Source organism: Gallinula chloropus (genome assembly GCF_964237585.1).
Source record: "Gallinula chloropus genome assembly, chromosome: 5".
Taxonomy (NCBI): domain Eukaryota; kingdom Metazoa; phylum Chordata; class Aves; order Gruiformes; family Rallidae; genus Gallinula; species Gallinula chloropus.
Window position 1 is genome coordinate 12,899,952 of NC_140090.1, and position 21,858 is coordinate 12,921,809.

Consider the following 21,858-nt stretch of genomic DNA (forward strand, 5'->3'; position numbering starts at 1 on the left):
TCTATGTCTAGCATATTCTGGCCTGTTCCTTGAAGCTGATTTTGAGAGGGAGGGAGATGTGGTGGTGGATTGTAGAGTTAACATCATTCTGGAAAGAGGGCTCATCTAGTCGAGATCTGAACTGCTGTTTGCTGAGCAATCAATATGCATTTCACCAGTTGCTCTAATTAAATAGGGATTGTGAAAAATATCTAGTTGCATCCGTAGTATGCAGGAAATGTTACCAAACTGTCTTGTTCTATTTTTGTTTGCGCAGTAAACAAGCAAAAACTTCATTGTTCTTTGGCAGCTTGCCTTGCAGGAAAACTAGGACTTTTATTTTCAATACATTGTAAAATAAGAGCTTTGGCACGGAACTGTTCTGCATTTGACTCAAACTCAGTGTCTTATGAAAGGGACCCCCGTACATCATTCATCCCCCCCCCAGTGCCCCCAAACCTCACCCAGCATAGAAAGAGTATTACTGAGCACCTAATATTCTCTTACTAATGGGAACTTAGATTGTGCCTTAATTTAATTGTCTTCTGACTTACTAGGTTGTCCACTTGTTAATCTGTCTTCCATTTCTGTGTGTTTGTCTCCTTGATGTGTCTGCTCTCATACTTTGGAGTCAGTTCTGGTATCTGTTCATACTGTATCATTGTAGACTGATTTTACTGAAGCAACTGAGAATTTAGACCAAAATATTTATGGTTGGTATACATATGGTACAAATGTAAGACTGGTCATCCCAGCAGTTAAACTGGAACACCAATTAAAGAGTTTTCAGAAGTGAGATGTAAGTAACATTTAAATAATGAAGGTTAGATCTGTCAGCTGTTGATATTTATTAGCTTTTTTTTTGCTGCAGCTGAAGCTTTAGCATTAATTTCATGTTTTGTTTATGTCTTTTAGCCGAGTTGAATTAAAAAGGCTGTGTGAAATATTTACTCGCATGTTTGCTGACCCTCACAGCAAGGTAAGTTCACACAGAGTTGGCTCACTCCTTTACATTGCCATGTGTACACAGTTGACACTGCTCCAAGATGAGTGTTTTGTATTTCTACCCCTGCCATCTGCTGGGGAAACTGGTGTTTGTGAACCTCCTTCATCTTCTGTTTTACAATGAGGAGATGTGTCTCAGTCTCTTATTGCTAGGAACTGGTTATCTGTGCTTCCCAAGGAGCAGCCTAATGCCATTCAGTTGTCACCTGGCACAAGAGGTTCAGTTGTATCTGTACTTCCCTGGGGAACGTCTCTGTGATGCACATGGAGTGAAGCCCATGAAGGGGCATGAGCCATAGTTTAGCATCTTGGCCACTGGGGTTTATATATTGTGTACACCCAGGAGCAGTGTGGAGTCTCACCAAGGTACGGTTCTTGATCTCATAGGTAATGTCTTTAATATAGCCACTTTGCCTTCTTTAGAACACTGACCTTTGAAGTTAAAGGCTGTGGCATGAGTTTACGGATATCTCTTAAAAAGAAGCAGGCTAGGGAATGAGGAAGTTAAGCCACAGACATGTTTATACCCAGTGGTCTTCTGTTGATGGGTAAGGTGGAGCAAGGGGAGGGGGGGAAAGGAGTTTCGTGCCCTTTTCCTGAGGAGGTTTGCTAATTGAGGGCAACCAGAAATGACAGGTAAAAACATCAGCTGTTTGGGAAAGAGTAAGTTGTATAAATATTTGTACTTCAGACTACTTGGGTAAACCAGTTTTAATAAATGGCAGTCAGGAGGAAATCCCCAGGGCAGGCATAGCTGCCTAGCACAGGTCTCACTCAAGGTGTGCATTTTTGGCTGTACGTATTGTCTGGACCTTGCCAGGTGTGTATGGCCTTCATGTTTTGGTTCTCAAAGGTTCAGTATGTGTTGTGGAAAGGGTGAAGGCATTACTATTTGTTGCAAAATATTTCGCAATTTCTGAGTAAGGTGAGGGTTTATTGCACAGTGAACTCAAGCATGTCCTCTGTGGCAGCAGTGATCTGTCATCTGCACTGCTGTTACAGCATTATTGCTACAAACTCATTAGTTGTGGTGTTAAACATATGTAAAGTGCTACTTGTAAACATATATAAATATATATTACTTTCATGAGTTAAGAGACTGGATCTGATCCAAGGAATATAATGTTTAAGTAACTCTGTTGGGAAGAAGTTAAGAACATGTAAACTTTCAATAAATGCATCTTTTATCTGTTGACAAACTGCATCTGAACAGCCTTGATCACTATGTGTGCTAACGAGTGGTTTGTTCTGTTGCATGGCCTGCTTTGCTGTGGAATTCACAACAGAGAGTAAGTGTATTCTACCCCCTTTCTTCATCCGTTTTGTGTGGTATTTTAATACGACACATTGTAGATGTGCCTTGTCAGACTGTTTTTTTCCAGACCAATGTTGTCACTAAAATCATTCATTCATGAAATTCTCTGTAACAAAAATGTCTTGAAATCAGATTGTAAACCCCTCCCCACTGATTATTTTTCTTTAAAGCTTGGTATTCCTTTTCCTGACACTTGTTTTGTTTATAGGTCTTCAGCATGTTTCTGGAAACCCTGGTTGATTTCATCATCATTCATAAAGATGACTTGCAGGATTGGCTTTTTGTTCTCCTGACCCAGTTGCTAAAGAAAATGGGAGCAGATTTGCTGGGGTCTGTGCAGGCAAAGGTTCAAAAAGCTCTGGATGTCACCAGGTAGAGTACTTAGGTGGCAAATGATAATGGAGGCTTTTGCAGGCTTACAGGAAGGCATCTGATGAACATTTTAGAAATCCAGTAGTGCTGTATATTTTGAGGACTTGATCTTGATGAATACCAGAATAAAGGAGAACCAGTTTAAGTCTTAATATTTCAAGCATTGAATTCAAAAGACCTATCTTTTTTCTAAATAGATAACTTTAAAGCATGATATTTAAAAAGTGTAAGTGAATGATTTTCTTAGTTTGGGGTTTTTTGGGGGACTCTGTGTGCTTTGATATCAGCTTGCTCTTCAATTATGTATTTACAGTGTTCAGAATAGAATGGTGATTTTTCACAAAGTTCAGAGCATCTTTCCTGTGTTCAAATAGCAAATAACAGTAATGCCAGGATAAGACTTTGAATGCTGCTGTCATGTGCACACTAATTCTGTAGTTGATGTCCTTTTCTATGGATGTCCACACAGGGCACTGTTACAATACAGTTCAGGTCATTCTGGAATCAGGCTGATAAAAAAGCTAGTAGTAGTAATCCAAGCAAAAAGGATAAAAGAGGGTGGGTGGGGGGAAAGAAGAAAGAAATCCAACCCAGGTATGAGCTCTGAGGAGAAGATAACCCAGTGTGCTACTAGAGATAAGGGAACAAACACAGTTTGAAATAAAGAAGGGATGGACTGCTATGCCAAGAGCTGGAGAAGGGTACAGAGAGCAGATGGAGTGACAGTGCATAAAGGTATTTATTTAGCAGGTTTTGGTAGTATTACATCAATAATCAGCTAATCCTTGGAGTTCCACTGATTGATGGTAAAGTTAAGAGAAGTATCACAGGTGTTAGAAATAGGTTGTTTAAGCTTTCATTTGTTGAGTTCAGGCCTGAAAATTTATGTTGGGTTATACTTTTGTCTTTTTCTTTTCCCCCGGACAGGGATTCTTTTCCATTTGACCAGCAATTTAACATTTTGATGAGGTTCATTGTAGATCAGACCCAAACACCAAACTTAAAGGTCAGTATGAATAACCTCTTCACTAAAGCATCAATGTGGTTGTCTTAGCTTGCCATGTCAGGCATGCTGCAAAGGATAGAAATCATGATAAGAATTAATTGTAAGTACCTGTATGATACAGAAATTACATTGGCAACTTTGATTAACTCTCTTGTTCTCCATTTTAATCAATCTAAATATCTTTAAAATACGATCCTGTGACTCATAAGTCTGTAAGAGTTGGGCTTTAGGCATGCTGGAACCTATTAAAGTTCAGACATGGAAAATTCCACTTCATCCTGGTCTTGATGGGAAGTGGGAAGAAAACCTGGCTGCCCAGGACAGAAGGGATCAGACTCAGTCTGAACAGCTGAGCAGTTGGGACCTTAGGCACACCTTAAGGGCTTGTTGCACAGGGCAGATACAGCAAATGTGTAGGGTTTGGAGAAAAAAACATTAGAACTTTTCTGTTATGAATCCTCCCAAGGGGATACCATTGTACAAACTGCTTTTCGGGAAGCTTGCTGGTTCAAGGCTACAGGAATGCTGTAAACTTGAAGTTGTACCACATGTCAGTCTGCAGTGCTATCTCTTTATTATGGGATAAATCCATCTTTGCCAGTTTGAGATTAACAAATCCCTTGCCACTTCTCAGGTGAAAGTGGCTATCCTGAAGTATATTGAGTCCTTGGCAAGACAGATGGATCCAACAGATTTTGTGAACTCCAGTGAGACAAGACTTGCTGTATCTAGAATTATAACTTGGACAACAGAACCAAAGAGCTCAGATGTGAGAAAGGTAAGCCAGAATGGTCAAGTATTTGTAGTCTTGTTCTTAAAAAATAACCCCTTAGCCCCCAGAATGAAACTCAACAAATGATGGTCATAAAGGTAATGGAAAAATCAGTTGTTAGATTCTATTTTTTTTAAAAAAGGATTGTACATACCTTTCTGTTAAACCAAATTGCCAGTTCAGTAAAGAAGCTCTTCTGAAGCATGTCTTCAAATTTTTTTTTTTCTCTCTAGTAGGTACTTAACTTTAACCTGTGTGAGTTGACTATTACTGTGCAAGAAGAGATGGTAGTTTGAAAGTGTTTTTTTTTTCTTGAGCAGTCTGGAAATCTCTCTCTGCTTTTGTTTATTTAGGTGAAGGCTTTGTGCTTTGTAGACTTGAATGAAATGTAGCACAAGTGGTATAATATTGTTAAAAGAAAGTAAACAAATCAGTAAGCTGCCAGGGGCTCTCCACTCTTTTTCTTTTAAAAGCTGTGTGTTTATCTCAGCCTGGAAGGAGTTGACACATTTAGGTCAGGCCTGGGTAATACAGTTACATTGGGCTTCATCTTGCTGTAAGATGCAAGTGTCAGGCAAGCTAAAATGGGGCAGATAGTGATACTCATCTCTCCTGAGAGGAAAGCAAGGCTTCATTTTATGTAGCTAGCATCTGGAACACAACTCAACTTGTTCCAGTCCCAGCCAAGATGTAGGGATAGATTCCTGTGGGAGTTAACAGCTTGAGATGTACCTGGATTTAAAAAGAAAAAAAACCCAACAAAAACTTTGAGCATTTCAGAATGTAAAAATTTTTACACTCTATGTATGCTTAATGTTGAATTAATACTAGAATAACATGATCTTACAACTCAGAAGATGAGACAATGATTTTTGGTGGTGATTATTTGATTCTGATGAAAAGATTGGTAGGCAGCAAGGGTGCTGCGGCTGCAGCATCCTCTGATAGCTGACACAAGGCTTCAAAAGAAGTTTTTTGGGTGCATGCTACAAGCTTTCTGGTAACACAGCTGATGAGATCCAGAGAAAAATGTCTCCTCCTCTTTTCTGAAGACTTTCTGCAGAGATTATTCACGCCAGTGTGACTGAAATTTTGCTTCTGCAAAATAGTCTGCCTCAGGAAAAAAGAGTGACTTTAAATCCTGGATTTAGATCTGGAATATGTGTTTCCATTTTGATGCTTCCATGTACAAAGTCAAAGTATTAAACAGGCAAAGAAGCTGCTTCACTGTTATAGTTCAAAACCTTCAGCAGTTTACTCTGCTGATGGTCTGCAAGACAGAGATGTAATTAATTTAAGTAGAAACCCACATGAAAAAGCAAAATCTCTGCATATTGCTGAGTAGAATAAATTTTCCACCATTAGGGGTCATCATTGCTGCATGCAAAGTTGAGCGGAGTATCTGCAGCAGCTGGAAAACCTGGCTATTAGCTGTGGGACCAGGGCAGGGGGTGGTCACAGCACCCTGCCCACCCTTTTATCTGTTTCAAAGAGGAGCAAAGCCCTGCCAAAACTTCCAGCAAACTCCACATGAGGCAGTGCCTGGGCACTTGCCTTGGGGGCTGATAAGGGATTACTGTAGTTTTATTAAAGTTTATTACAGTTCCTCTAATTAAACCCGTGTGTGACTTGGATTTGCCTCTGCCTGTGGCTTTCCAATGAATTATTGCATGGTTTAGGTAAGTCAGGCTACTCAAAATGAATGTGCAGGTGATCTTTATTTCATCATACCTTTGTTGTACTATGATTTTATTAAGAACATAGTACAAACCACAGGCTTTAGAAGCACCACTGCAGCAATGGATTTATAAGCAATCATTGGCCATTATCTTTGTCAGGACTGTAGTTAACAGGCTAATAAATTCATTACGCAGTAACGAACTAGATGATCGAGGGCCAAACCAGACAGTTGAAATGTTCTGAAGAACCACAATTAAAAGGTTGTTCTCCTTTTTTTCGAGACTATAGCCTGGGAAAAAAGTACTTTTTGTACATCCAGATTAATCATTTAAGGGTCAGAAGATTCTGCCCTCATGGAAGGTATTATGGTAGTCTGCAAGATCTGAGGTTTAAGTGCGAAGCAGACCATGCATTGTACGCATTGTCACAACCTAAAGATGGAGACAACAGTTGGGGTTATGGGGGAAAGGGAGAACCACCAATTCTGTCTTCAAATGATCAAAGTACCAGACTGTCCAAAAGTGTAAAATAAGGTAATTTTTCAATAGAATCTGGATTTGAGACCACCAGTGCAATCATCTCAGCTCCTGCAAGCTGATGAGAGCAAACTTTATTTATGGTACTGAGGACTCTTGGCAGACATAGTCCAGCCCACGTAGACTGCTGCAGCTGGCTTGGGACAGCGATGCCTGTGCTCAGCTGCTCGCAAAGGCAGGGCCTCTTTCCCCAAGGAAACGTAGCCCTGCAGCCCAAGCAGTTCTTACCCAGGTTTGAGATACTAAATGCCACCTTCATGCAAGTAGTGCCTGTGTGGGGTGGCCATGCTGTTCTGTCTGGATGGCACCAGACACAGGTAAAACAAGCTTGCTCGTGCTGGTGGTGAGGTACGTACCTGAGCTCTGTCGGTGGGGAAGGCTTGTGGCTGCCATCTGCGTGTAGCAGTTAGTTGAGCAGACCAGATCCTACAGTGGAAATCAAGGGATCTGGTCAAGAAATGGATTATATTGTCAGTTAGTAGTGGGATTATCCTTTTATTAGTGGTCATCTGTCCATTACTGCTATTCACTGTGTGTGAGGGTCATGGAGGTCCCAGCCCCATAGTGTGAGTTTCACTGGAGAAAAATAGAGCAAAAAGTGGCATTTAGTAAAAAAAAAAAACAAACTACCAAAAAACTTTCTTGATAAGGCTGTATCATTTGCTTTGTAACAACTTTTGCATACTATTATGATGACTAATTGCACACATTTAATGAGCACGCTTCACCTGCCTGGCACCTCACTTGAACTACACATCATGTTTTATAGCTAGTAAAAATCAGAAAGAGACTTAGTTAAAGGAAATGCTGTTGTGCATAAAACAGTTTGTGTTCCTGTACAGAATGATATCTGTAGCTAAACGTAAGCTGTTATCACCAGAACAACATGGCGTGCTTTGAAGAGTGTACAGTCAGTATTACAGAATGTCATTGACAAAACAGCACCATTCTCAGGACTGAAACCAGTTAAGCTACCAATAGTAGCCATGAACTATGTACACTCAAAATTATTGTCTGTAAAAAGCTTTATGTTTACAACAAGGTGATGTGCAGTGTGCTATGAGTAAATAATTGTCTTGTTTTAAAGATTGTTAATACTCAGGGGTGTTTACCCAGCATTTGAGTTAGGATTTACTTCCTGCAAGCAGTGCTAGAAGAAAGGTGAAAGACATTTGTCCTCCCTGCTGAACCAAAGCTATTGGGTAGGTCATGTGGCATTTTGTGGTTGTGGTTCCAGTGTGAGGACAGCACCCATTGCTAATTGCCACCAAAATACAGCTAGCTCGCTATTTTTTTTCCCCAAGCAGAACATATTGATGGGCAGGGTGCAGATCAGAACTTCAGATAACTGAGCTCTAATTTTGATTGTGCTAGCATCTAACCTTGTGGGATGCACTTGACTTTCCTCATCCTTTGTTTATTCTTCTCTGCAACAGGGCATTAATTCTGGTTTTTCACTGGAAAATATTTTAAGATTTGGTGAAATCATTTTACAAAAAAATAGTTAATTACTACACAGAAAAACAACACAACATGGCAATGCAAATGCTGTGGTGACTGGCCTGAGGACATGATGTCAGTAGCTTCACCCTGTTATCACTAATAACGCCAGCAAGGTTATTGTGCAATCTTTGCATAAGTAAAATGGTTATTGAATCTGGATGACAAGCTTGGGCTCTGTATGGGAAAATATTTTGGCTCTGGAAAAGAGCCATCACATAGAGAATGGAAATTAGAATTAGGCTTCTCTGGCCAAGGAGAAGCCACCTCATGTCCAAGGCTTGGGTGAATGAGAACTCTTATTAAACATGAGTGCTCAGTATTGGAGAGGGTGGGGTTGTCTTTGAGGGCACACAGGATCTCAGCATCTAAGAGGAACTTGTACAGCCTGAAGGGGAACGAGGCCTTCCAAGGTGAAGGGCTGGTGACATTGCCCACTGTCAAATTAGTCAGCCAAGCTCTGGTCTTCACAATATATATAAAGATCTGTATTGCTTGATAGTCAGTTGGACTACTAATCTTGAGGAAGGAAGAATTTTTCCTTTGTGCCAGATATCCTGCCTAGCTTCTCTGTTGATGAAACATTCCTATGGTAGTTTTATTTTACAAGCCTGCGTGCACATTTACACGTGATGGGCAGCCTCGTGTCGTGTGTACGTTACGTTCTGTCTTCCACTTATGTAACTAGGAAAACTTCAGCTGTCCCACCCATTACTGAGTTTGCCCAAGATGCCTTGACTTGGTAGGAAATTAGAACCGTTGCAGTGACTCAAAAAGCCCAGGAGAGTGCTTGTGTTACTGTGATTTGCATTTAGATGAAGTCCCCCTCAGATTACCTGGGGGTAGGGTCCACCCTGGATTGGCACTGCTGCTTTGCAGACAAAGTCTAGATGCATCCAAAGAAAACAAGCTTGGGAACAGTTTTTTACTAAAACTGACAAATTGAGGAACTGTTTCTGAATTATACCAGAATATAAGGAAAACTTCAGAGGAAAAGCCACAGGCCAACAAATACTTCATATACGCAAATAGCCAGTAAGTTACATATTTACCTCCATAAGTAGTAGTCCCAGATGTCATTTCTCAGAAATATTGATAAGGAAATCCCATCTATCAATAAAGCCCAGAGCAAGATTGGATAAAATATCACTGATATCTGTAGGAGGATTAGTGATACCCAGGAAAGCAAATGCTGCTAAGGAAATGAAATAGGGATCCTTTGCAGTTTGATGCCATGAGACCTCTAAAATCTCTCCTGGAGCTTTAATGTTTCCATCAGGCATCAGGCTGATTTGAGCAAACCTGGGGCAGAAGCTTCACTGCAAAATCACTCCCAGAGACTCTTTGTGTGCTGAAACAGCATCGTTTATCTTTACTGTTGTTGGGCAGTAAACACTGTTGGTCATGGCCTGTCACAGTAGCAGGGGCAAAGAGGGTGTTTGCAGAAGTGCTTTTCAATGGCAGGTTGTTTTACTATTCCCCAGCTGTGGGCCCTTGCCTTTCTCACTTGGGTGATGCTTTAGTACTCTTGATAAATTCCCACACCAGATCTGTGCATCTCATGGACTCCATGAAGGGCCAAGTTACCAGAGGATCAGGCCTTAGGATTTCATTTCAGACTCAGAATCTTAAAGAAGACTATATCCATACTGCTGAAGTCAGCCTTTTAGCCAAAGGATATTCCTAAAGAAGTCAAACTCAGCCTAAATGCACAGAGTATCTCCTTTCAGGCATTTAACCATAGCCACTGTTAAGAAAAATCATATAACACATCAGAAATGGTGCTGGATGGACTTCAGTATTAACCTGATTTATTGCTGTTGGAAGGAAAAGGATCTCTGTGTCCTAGCTGTGTTTTCAAAACAGGAGCTATAATTTTCTGTTTGTTTTGAATTTGATGCTAGAGCTATGACAACCCAAGTGTTTCTAGTGTATGCAGTGTAAGGAAAATGGCTTTTCCCAGTGTTAGTGAGCAGGAGATTATCACATGCTTGTTGGAAACGTGGTGCTGGGGTACATTTCCTTAAAATTATTTTTTCTTCACCTTATACAGCCTTCTAGTATCCAACTTGAGTTGAAAGCAGTTTGTAAAATAAGCGCATTTCCTCTGCCTGAAATAGTAAGAGCTAGTGCAATATGAGATGAGAAGAAATTGCTTTGCAGAATGTGTATACTTATGCTTATATTATGTGTCTGTGCATAATATGTTTATGTGTGTCTGCCATTTACATAAGCATACACACCCATGTAGGTATAGGTGATGTACCTGTTTTGAAAACAAGATTAGAAGTGGTATTTGCATGATGTTTTGTAGAGCCACCTAATGAATAGGGGATAATTGCTTTCTCTGTACTGTGATGGGTAGGTCTGCCATACGTACACCAGCATTTAGAAACTCCATGCAGGTTAAAGTGCATGTTTTCATTACAAACCACCTTACTTCAGTAGGTTTTGTTCTATCTTCGTTGATATTTTGGAGCTTTCCCCCTCAGAACTAAGATCATGCCAGGTTTATAATAGAAATCTCTTAGTGGTTAATGAAATGTAACCTTTGTTTTCTAGTCCTGAAACCTGTTTTTACAACGAATGCTGTTTTGTAAGGAGTGAAGTTACTCAGAGTAGCCTTCATCAGCTTGACTTCTGCAGAAATAAGAACATTTTTGCCATGGTCTTTGCTGTGCTCAGATCACAAAACAGCAGTGCACAAGGAGCTGTAACCCATTACAGAACAGTAATCCAAACACGTGATGATTCAGTGCTGCATAGTTTTTGCTGGCACTTGTTTGAGGTGCCTTTGACACACAGAGTGCAACTACCCGTGACTTGTAAAAGCCTCTCATGATGTATTCGGTGCTGTGAAACGCAACAGCCATGTGGATTTAATCTGTATGTGGATTCTGTATTTCAGTCTGTTAAAAAAATTCTTCCTTTTCAGGATGTGGATGTAAACAGCACATGCTAATAGAAGTCTTTTGGGAAACCTGTGTGTTTAAAAACCTGAGCTCGTTTAGAAACGTGCTTGGACTGTGTACGAAGCAATGGAGCCATTGTGCTTCACGTTACCTCGAGTAACGTGGATGTCTGTACTCATCTGATGCTAGACCTGAAAAAGGAACAAAGCAGGAGGTTTGGGTTGGTAGCTCAGTGCTAGCTAACACTTGATCATCATCTGCTGGAAAAGACACTTAAATAACGCTTGTTTAGAGTCTGCAAATGCTCAGCAGATCTGAATTAATTCATTTAACATCAGCTATGCGCATTGGGGACCTGAAGCCTTGCCTTATGCCAGTGTGTGCTAATACGAGATGCCTCATGTGTCACTGCTGCCTCTTGATCTCAGTGGATCTATATTTGATCTGCAGTTTAGCATAATTCCAAGTGACGTGAGCGCAAGCTGTTCTGTTCCAGTGTGCCATCAGTTATTAAAACCACATTTGCCTTAGTCTTGGATGGTGAAATGAATGATGCATACAGAGTATGGTGATGCTTGTCAGCAGTGAGTAGACCAATCAGATGCTAAAAAGCATTTGTAGACAGTAACGGTGTAACAGGCTGGATTCAGAAGTTTGTATGTTCTTAATTGCTTCCACTGAACTTAGAGATGCCTGTGAGGATAGGTGCAGGCACATGCAAGCATCTATTGCCTTACTCCTGGCTGGTCAGATGCAGGTACCACCTCAGTACAGGGCTGCCTAGCCTCTGTGCCTCAGCTGAGGTTTTCAGGTGGTTATAAAAGCCATCAGGAGGTTACCAAAGGAAAGTGATGTAGAACTAAGGGATGTTTGTAAGCCTGAGTTGTGGCTGAATTAAATTCTGAGCCAGTGGTGCCCTCTGCTGAAAGGAATGCTCTTCTGGCTGACTCAGATAGTAATGCTGTTTGTTTCTTGAAATTAAGCAACTTACCTTTTGTAGAAGAGTTTTAATATCATATGTGCTGTTTAGATAATTTAGTTGAACTCTTTGCTTTCTCTAAATAATATCAACTTCCCTGTTTGTCAAACCCAGACCATGCATAGTTGGGTGGGTGAGGATTTGCCAGCTAGGACAACTACAGCTTCCTCAGGGCCTGGTGAAGGAAACTTGGAAGAGAAATGTAAACAGGTAGATTAAAAGCTGTGTGCACTAATCACACTAATCATGTTTGCAGTCTCAACTCAACTGTCTAGCTGTGTAAAGAGAACTTGACGGGGAGCCTGAAAAAGTGTGTCTGTCTGTGAAATACTTTTTGGCTTTGGTGTGCTTTCCTGCTAACCCTCTTTTAGTGTAGTCCCTCATGAGCAGTCAGGGAATGAGTTCCTCCATCACCAGCAGAACATTGAGTAACTTGAAAACTGCTTTCACATAGCTCAGGCAAGTAGCAGCTTAGTCTGGTCAGTCGGACCAGCGACAGGAGCACTCATAAGGTACTTGTATTAAGCTTAGGTCACTGACCACATTTCCTCTCTAAAATCAACGGATTTTTCCAATCAGCCTTGATTTTAATGCTTAATGAGGCCAAACCATTTCAAAAAGACTTGTAAGTCACCCGAGTTGGAGAGGTTACAGGTTTGAATCTGGCAATCACCCACTGCCTAGGTGAAAACAGAACCCCAAAGTTGCGAAGCATTTGTGTCCCTTCAGCAGCTGACACTGTTGGGCAGCATGAATTGCACTGACCTGGGTGACTTTGGGAGCTGCTACCAGCTTGTGGAACCCGATCCCTCGCTGCATTGTTATAAGGAAAATAATGAAGTTACAGAAGTGATCCTTTGCACATGATTCAGGAACCTGATGTGGAGCCAGACCCCCTCACTAGCACAGTCAGGCTCTGAAGTCACCAGAGTTTATCCAGCTTGAGCCAGCAGAGAACTGCTTCATTAAGATTATCTGATCTGTAGGGTCTACGTTATATGTCACCCGAAGGAGATGGATTAGTGTTCCACGCTAATGGTGCAGGGACACAAAGGCAAGGGAAAATTCACATATTGCTCTTTCTATAAATGATACATCATCAAGCATTGCATGGAGAATGTTTGTATGTTATGTAGAGAAAGAAGTTTTTTACTGCTTGCTTTGAATTTATCTACTCCTTGAATAATCTAATGAAACAAGGGCCAAGAAGAGACCCCAGTGCTTCTGAGGTTATGAAAGTGTCCTCTGGTTTGTCATGAGCTGAAAACCTACAGATGTAAAGCTCTTAGAAACATTATCTAGACACAAAGATGTTCCTTTGACTAGATAAATGAAACTTAGAGGATTATCAGCTGTATCCTGATCTAATGATTAAAAAGGTGTAGAAATGCTGCTCCTGATGATCTTCATGCCTGAAATAAAATTAACTCTATCAGAACTGGGAAGTATTGCTAAAGTGAAGCTTGGAGCATGTTATAAATGTGATTTCAAGTTAGCATGGGCCTTCCAGCTCTTGAGGTCAGTGGTAACAGTGTTCCTGATTTTTATGGTAGGAGGGACCAAGACATGTGTGTGTTAAATCTTAAGTAGGAACTTTCAAATAATGGCTTTTGCCTGCAATAAACCTAGAAGTGCAGTTGTATGGCTGAGGAATATTTCAGAAGAACACAGCTAAGGTTAACCCACATAGGTCCAGTGTTGCTTTTGAGAGCTTTACTGGAGCACCACTCCCAGGCTGCAGTAGTACTTGGCTTTATTTCAAAAAGCATAGACTGTAGGTCTGCCTTCTTTCAGGCCACCTAAGATAGTGAGCATTGTGAGGGACTGTTCAGCACTTAATTCAAAGCTCAGTGACCTATTTGCAGGCAAGAGCAAAGCTTCCGAAGAGCACCAGGGAGACAGAACATTGGCAGACACTCCTAAGGAGAGGCAATGTTTTGTGCAGAGAGGGGAGGGTGGGCAGAGTCCTGGTTTCATTAAAGCCAAAACAAAAAAGTGGAATGTGACTGAAGTGCCTTCCCTCAGATACCCCTCCTGTAGCACATCTGTGCTGTTGGTGTTTGTGTGTCAGGGTTAGACTGTACCAGTTAGATAACTGTCTCAAAGTGAAGCCAGAGGATCACATAGTCCCTTGGGGAGCTCTGAAGATTTTGCTCAGGTCTGAGAGATGCACCTTAGGCCTCTCAAGCACACAGGAAGTGTACATCCAGAACCTCCCCTGCAGCAGTCTCACAGTACATCTGCTCTTGCGCCTGATTTGCTCTGTTTACATAGGTCTTCAAGGATGACCTTATTTCTGACCTATTAGTGGGCAATAGCAGGACAAAGGTACTTGAAATCCTTTCCCACCTCACTGTACTTCAGCAGCTCCTAACTTTACCAGTTGATACCTCCAGTCTGAGCACCCTGTGAAACCTTTTTGATCAATTTTCCTGGGTTTTTAATTTCAAAGAATAGGACATGTGTTTGTTCTGACAGAGAAGATCTGCATGTCCACTTCCTAACCACCTGGGGATGTGATGCATGCCATTCACAAATGGGACTGTACTTTGGCATGACTCGTTGCTTTGCGTTCAGTTCAACGTGCTGATTGTTGTTCTGAGATCTCTTTGCAGAAATATTTTTATTACAGAAAATACTGTGCTGGTGAAAACTTAAAAGCTCTTGGATCAAAATGGACAGAAATACACGTCCTTGTTGGATACCAGTCAGGCTTCATGGCAGAGTTGCCCAAAGCTTCAGGTCAGAGGAGGGTAGAGTATGGAGCTAAGAAAGCCACAGGGGATGCTATCTCCCCGCTTCTTTCATCCTTAGATCTTTAGTGTGAAGTGAAAGAAGACATGCTGTTGCTTCAGTTCAAGTCGGTGAGAATTTTGGCAGGAGGCAGCAGGATCCATCTGGAATGAAGAGTCTGAAGACCTGCTGTTTGCTGCAGCCCTTGGAAGTCCATTGAGTGTTGTGCGCCTTGCTTGCTTTGGCCATGTGAAAACGATGTTACTAACCAAACTTTCATGGATGGAAAATGTTTTGATGTACAAAGCTGTGTCACTGCAAATCTGCCCCGATGAGCAGAAGGAACTGTATAGCTTGAATTGCAATTTGTACACTGAAACAATGAGGTACTTTGATTCCCCTCTGCTATGAAAGGGGTTTTGTGTACGCAAGTTCATCATCTGCTGAAGGATTCCACTTCACAGGGAACTGCAGATACACTTAATTATTCCAACTTTGCAAACACATTACTTAATAAAAACTGCTTCTTTGAATCGATGAGAACAATGAATGTACAGTTATCACCACAGCAGTGAATTATATTTTTACCATCTTTTCATTTTTAGGCTGTTTTAGAAAGTTCTTGAAAAGGTCAGGCATAAGTGTCTGCTCTTCCTAAGCCTGTATGTATGCTCCTCCAAAGTAAGAGCACGCATAGCTTTGCTTCTTACTTTGTGAGCCTAAGCCACTGCTTTGTATCCATGTATGTATTCTGGAGGTTGATGTGTCAGCAGCTGCACCCCTGTTAGAGAAGGTGCTGCTGCAGGCCATCAGGAGTCCTTCATCATTGCATTACTTTTATTGTTTGAGATTTTTTTTTAAATCTTTGTATATTTTTAAGGCAAAGATGGATTAAAACAAAAGAATTGGTGCAATCCACATGGGTTGTATGCTGCTGGGGAAGTCTAGTTAGGAATATGTGATGTTAATTACTCTTGCACTTCTGCTTTTTGCCACTAATTCTGCTTCCATTCCTATTTGACTCCACTGTCTTAGTTGAAGATACTCAGAGCTGTATCTGTGCTAACAAAGTTAGTGGAGATCCTGCTCTGGCAGCTATTCTGCCAGACAGATAGGGCAAACCCTGGCCAGTGAAATTAATCGTAAATTAATCAATTGATTAACGAATCAATTGTTTCTGTGGTACCCTGGTTTCACTTATTTAATTTGGGGATCTGTTGGGATTTAGCCTGTCCATGGATGAGAGAAAGGTGGTCCTCACCATCCCAGTAGATCACCCACTTGAGGTGGAGTCTTCTGCAGATGAAACAGCATCAGTGGTGAGACTTGGAAGGAGACGTGGGAAAACAGAAGCAGGGGTTTGTCTGATGAAACAAGCTTGTCAGATCCTTAGGAAGGACAGGTGGTGTGGGAAGAGAACTAGTCCCCTTCACACTAAAAATAGAAAATATGGGAATGGCAAATAGCAGTTCTAGATTTTTCATATTTATTTGAGTTTCTGCTGGTATTTGTTTCCTGTTCATTTGAATTACGTGCTGGATAGGACAATGGTAAGATTCTCCCATTACCTGTGAACAGCTGCACACTTCACATCTGAAGTCAATGATATAAATGTAAAAGGATATTGCAAGCTCTAGGAATTACAAAGTTAATTATAGCAGTTAGCAATTCCTTATGGCACGTCACAAGGAGTATGTAAAAAATCTTGTCTAGTATGGGAATCTTCTCATTGAATGAAACGCACGTCATTTACCGTGAGGATGGTTACCAGCAGGATGTGTACTCTTCTCAAAGGATAAAAACTGATGTGTGTTTCTTTCTTTTTAGGCAGCACAAATAGTCCTGATTTCTCTCTTTGAATTGAACACCCCCGAGTTTACCATGTTACTTGGTGCCTTGCCAAAAACATTCCAGGATGGTGCTACGAAGCTTCTCCACAACCACCTCAAGAACTCCAGTAACACCAGTGTGGTGAGAGGCCCTTCTCCTTGCAGGCAGCAGAGCCCCAAGACAGCAGCTCACTGACAAGCTGTTGCAGATGTCCAGCAGCAGCATGTGTTGTCTGTAGCTGATGTCTTCAAGCAGTATGGCAACAGAGGCTTCTGTTTGATGTTGCTTTTATAGGGAACATTTAAACAAAAACTTCGTTATTTTAAAATTTGTTATAGTCATAATCAGTATGCATTTAAAGACACATTAATTTACTACTGAGAATCTCATAAAATTTGGAGGGGTTTGTGCTTTCAAGTTGGTGCTTTTGAAAATCCTGCCAGCAGTGACCTTGGCTAAAATGAGATCCTGATAACACTCTTTTTTGTTCTGGGCTGGCCACTACTATTGAAAGCAGCTTAATAACAGAGATATTGCCTCCTGAGAAGCTTGCAGGATCTTGGTGACCTACAAGTTCTACTCGGTCTACACCTATTACCTTATGTTTTGGTTTTGCATGAAGCTCTTACATACTTTTATTTCTCTGAAGGAATATGTTAGTAGAGGCTTTAAGTGTGCTTCTAAGCTTCTTTTCCACTCAGAGCAGCAAGGATTGCAGTATTTTTTTTCCTTTTTAATGCAAAAATCTTGTGAACCCTCCTATCTTTACTCTTCCATAGAGACAAGTAGACCTTTGTGTGAGCTGGAAGCATTAGGCTTCTAGGCAAACAGACAAGATTCTCTAGTACCTTCGACCTTGTGCTTAGAGAGTTGGAATTGAGAGCAATTTCTACTCATTTTGCTGTGGTATAAACGATTGTGCAGGCCAGTGGAAAAATGATAAGTTAGATTGCTTACTTGTGCTTGTAACAAGCACAATCAGAATGCTTTAGACAATGTGGAAAATAGCTGCATAATTAAACTGCTAAATTGCCAGTGTAATGGTCTGCATACTTTGGAGCCTGGAAAAAATAGTATCTGAGAAGCTGGGTAACCTGGTGGATTGATAAACCATTTGTCTGGCAATATTGGTTGGTGGTATGAGTAGCATAGCTAAAATTGCAGGTTCTGTGCATTTTAGACAAATAGCTGTGTGCTTTCTTTATCCTCAGAGCAGAACCTTCAAAAACATAATGACTGTGTGAACCACGACTGCAGATTTTTAGGTCAAGAGGCAGAACCAAAGCTGCACTAAGCTTGTCTAGCGCAGACAAAGGCAATATTGGGACCTGTGGTTATGTACTTCTGCCTGTGCATTGCAACACCTTGCTAATCCCTGTCTTCTGCTTCTGTGCCAGGGTTCCCCCAGCAATACCCTTGGTCGGACTCCTTCCCGGCACTCCAGCAGCAGAACCAGCCCTTTAACTTCACCTACCAACTGTTCCCATGGTGGACTGTCTCCAAGGTAATGTAGCAGGCTAATTAAACCACTTGCAAAATATTAAAAGGATTTCGACACTGAGTGTGCATTTGTAGAATATGACTCACTTGGGAAGCAAAAGCAAGACCAAAAGTTTGTAGTAGATTGCTCCAAAGGAACAAGGTTTGGATGTGATAATACATGGCTGGTGATTGACTTTGGTGTTCCAGTCTTCATATTATCCACATAATCTTAATGTCTTTTCTTATAATATTAATTTTCTTTAATAACTAGGCTTGCTCCAAAATCATATTTATGGGTTCAGTAAAGGTAATATTAAATGGCAGCATTAGAAATGAGGTCTTGTTGAGGTTGCACATATCACAAAGTACACGATGGACTTTCAGGTCAAGAGTTTGAGATTGTCTGGTTTTTAGGTGCACCCTTGCAATCAGTAATTCACCTGACTGTAGTATAGTGCTTGTGCTGCTGAGATAAGCACTGAATCTCCTGTTCCCCTCATACGCTTTGTGAGGAGGCAAAGTAAGCAGAGGTTGTGACTGTGTTTCAGTGCTGACTACCTCACAGATCAATCTCCTGGCTGCCCACCCTGATCCTTTGGGCAGCAGGTGTGTTGCTGAAGCTCCAGATGCTACCCTAGAATGTAGTGGTTCACTCCAAAACCTTACATTGAGCAAATAAGGACTAAAGGCTATTGGGACTGTATGTGTTTTGCACCATAAATACTTAAAGAAGAAGAGAGAGGAATTTAAACAACATGCTCTGGGGCCATAGAAATATTGGAGGAAAATATTAGGTTGCTACCTAGACAAGCTTTGATTCATGCTGGGAAAGCTTAAAAGGTGTTATTCTTGCCTGCCTGTCCATGGCATGTCACTTGCCATTGTCTTAGAAGAATGAAACATGGGGTGAGGGCTGCAGTTCATAGTTTAGTATCGTAATTTACATTGACCAGCCCTGTTGTGACTTGCTAAGCCCTGTCTGAAGGGACGTGAGTTCCCATGTGTCAGGGAAAACACAGGCTTTTAGACTTCTATGAGTAGTTACACTAATTCCAGCAGCATATGAGGAGCACATGGGGTTTCCTGAGAAAATTTTGGATGTCTAAATACATCTTTGTGATCTCTGAATCTGCTGTAATCCAAAACTAGACTGAGAGGTTGCGAGCCAAGGTCAAGTTACCTATTACGAGTTTTTTCAACAAAGGTTTCATTAAGAAATGAAGTGGTAGAGTTTCAGGGGAATGGTTCCAACTATGTTGCTTCCTTTTTGACTAGTTTGAGCGTTGGTGCCCTACTGATTTCTGTCATGGGAAATTACAAACTGAGATACGTCTCTATGTGGTTACATTGTGACTTTGGCCATGTTTGCATGTGGCACCTATTTTATAAATCCATGACTTTTCCGTGCTTTTGGGGGTTTGCCATTGGGACACAACTGTGTTTTGCCACTTCACTCACTTTTTTTCAGTTTGTCTTTGCATTCTTCTCACCTCTTGATGTCAGGATGCACGTATCAAAGTATCAATTAATGCTTCCAGCGTACACTTCATACTTCATTGCTGTTGTTTTCTAGTATTTTGGTTTAGAAGCTGGAGGGTGGTTTTCCTATGTTACATGTTCTCAAGGAATAGTTGAAGAGAATGTGTAATTCAGAGCATTCTGCCATGAGCTGTCAAGACTAAAACTGCCCCTGGTGCAGTAGTCCAGGAATTTCCTTTGGAAAACTATCAGTCCTTTGATTTTCTACAGAGTTCTTGGAGATGCTGATCCAGAAATTTAGGTGTCTTTTCAAGAAGCGTGTCCTGTTTCCTGGCTGGATTTAGTTACTCAAGAGTGATGTGTTAAAGTTACTCTTCAATGGTAGGTGAAGGTGGAAGTTGCTGTAAAAGCCCTTTAAAACATTCAGGAGAGAAGCTCTATTGTTTTTTGGCAAGTGACCTCTGAGCAGTAACAGTAGCTGCAGATTTTTACCATTTGCAGAGAAGGTGGTGGCGGCAAGTACTGCAGATCAGCAGCAGTACTCTGGTGCTCTGTTGGACTGCATCCTTCTTGAAAATGTCTTGTGTAGTGCAGTTTGAGCATAGTCCCAACAAGGGAGAACTTGCTTCAGTTTCTGAAGAGTACATGTTGTCCTTCTTTTGGAGAAAAGGCTTTTAGAAGATATGCTAACAGGTTATAGGAAGTAGGCTACACTGCAGCATTCCAGTTGTTGGTATAGATGCTTCTGTGATATGTTTCCATTTTTTCATTACTGGTGTAAAGAGGCACTTTTCTTTCTACAAACTTGAACACACATGGGTCATTCTGATAGCACTGTAAAAGGATGAAGATTCCCCCAGTTTCTCTTGAGTAGTTTTCCTTTGAAATTAGGCTTGGCTTTACATTTTTATAGTATCCATGCCGAAGGGTTGTACTGAGGTTGTGTTTCCCCATGGCTTCCCAGGGTGTTCCACATGCAGGTCCTACTTCCCTTGTCATGCCTGTGTCTTTCTTGATGCACAGTTTTGGAGGAATCATATCTAGGGATGTACTTGGTTTTGGGGCTGGTGGATGTGTAGGAAGGATATTTTGGGTACAGTAGTAATATGAAAATGCTGCTAGGCATACTTGCTTTCCCTTATTGCTAATGGTTTGTGGACAAAATCCTTGATCAGCAAGGCTTCACTGATACTTTAGCACGTATGACATTGCCCTTAGGTCACTTCTCTTGTTATTGCCAGCACAACTGAATTCCAGATGACTGATCATGTATTTGTGTGTACATGTATCCCAGCTTTCTGGACAGATTTTGAATGTTTTGGTTTAACTGGACTTAGATGCAAATGGCTGATTTGCCTATCCAGATGATAATATCTGCTTAAGTATCCCCTGATGTGAGTATCTTCAGTAGGGTAACTTTCAGAAGGGGCTGTCAGGGCAGAGTCCTTCCTTCTGCTTTCAGTTGCTCCATCCAGTTCTGCTTCATGATCACTACAGCATATCCACTGCATCTGTGAGTTACTTCTACATTTGTACCTGCTTTTTTTTGCTTTCTAGATGGTTTTCATTTTGGGGGAGAGGAGTTATGGAGGAAAGAGATGTTTTCTGAAGGAGAAAAGTAGGGGAGGCCACTTGGGAAGACTGAAAATAGGAAAACTAACTCAGACTTCCGACTGAGAGGAAAGAATGTTTTCTGGGCACTGCTCAGATGAATGGCTTGAGTTTGGGTTCCACAGAGAAAATCTTGATTTAGTACATGATGTAGTAACTTGTGGAGTCAAATTCTTGTAAGAATACTGTTCTGACTGGCAAATGTACTTCCATAGACTCATATGCTACATTCAGGTTATGAATTTTCACCTGGAATTCTGTAGGAGTATTTGAAGGAATATGAAACGGATAGGTTTGACCTATTGGAAGTCCAGAAACCTGTGTGTAGTTCCTGTTATAAAAACAAAACAATAAAACCCAACAAATTTAGACCTTCAAAGAACTCTAGAGGAAATGCATCAAAATAAAAGGGTAACGGTTTTATTTGACTGTGTAGGGTTATATGCTTGTTACATGCTTCACTGACAATAGAAAATGCCATTAAAAATTAAATTTGATGGTTTCAGCACCAAGCTGAGCAAGGCAGGGCATGGAAAAAGAAGTAAAATAAGCCACTGGCCTTCCTCAATAAGGACAGCCCTGCACTGTTTGGTGGGCCATTTGCAAGTAGGTGAGACTTGGGCTGTGAGACGTAGCAGCAGCAGTCCTGGGTGCTGGTGTATTTCTG

General features: G+C 41.1%; 1 protein-coding gene across 8 annotated transcripts in view; it reads left to right on the plus strand.

Annotated features, from left to right (window-relative positions):
* The window catches only part of CLASP1 (cytoplasmic linker associated protein 1), a gene marked incomplete at its 5' end in the record, with an annotated part of 163,393 nt that overhangs the window by 116,819 nt on the left and 24,716 nt on the right, over positions 1 to 21,858 (plus strand). For all 8 annotated transcript variants that reach the window (XM_084264745.1, XM_084264751.1, XM_084264748.1 and 5 more), the window contains 6 exons: positions 895 to 958; positions 2,508 to 2,671; positions 3,599 to 3,677; positions 4,312 to 4,455; positions 16,617 to 16,760; positions 18,017 to 18,123. In XM_084264745.1, the coding sequence (XP_084120871.1) occupies positions 895 to 958; positions 2,508 to 2,671; positions 3,599 to 3,677; positions 4,312 to 4,455; positions 16,617 to 16,760; positions 18,017 to 18,123 (702 nt within the window). The remainder of the gene's footprint in view (positions 1 to 894; positions 959 to 2,507; positions 2,672 to 3,598; positions 3,678 to 4,311; positions 4,456 to 16,616; positions 16,761 to 18,016; positions 18,124 to 21,858) is intronic.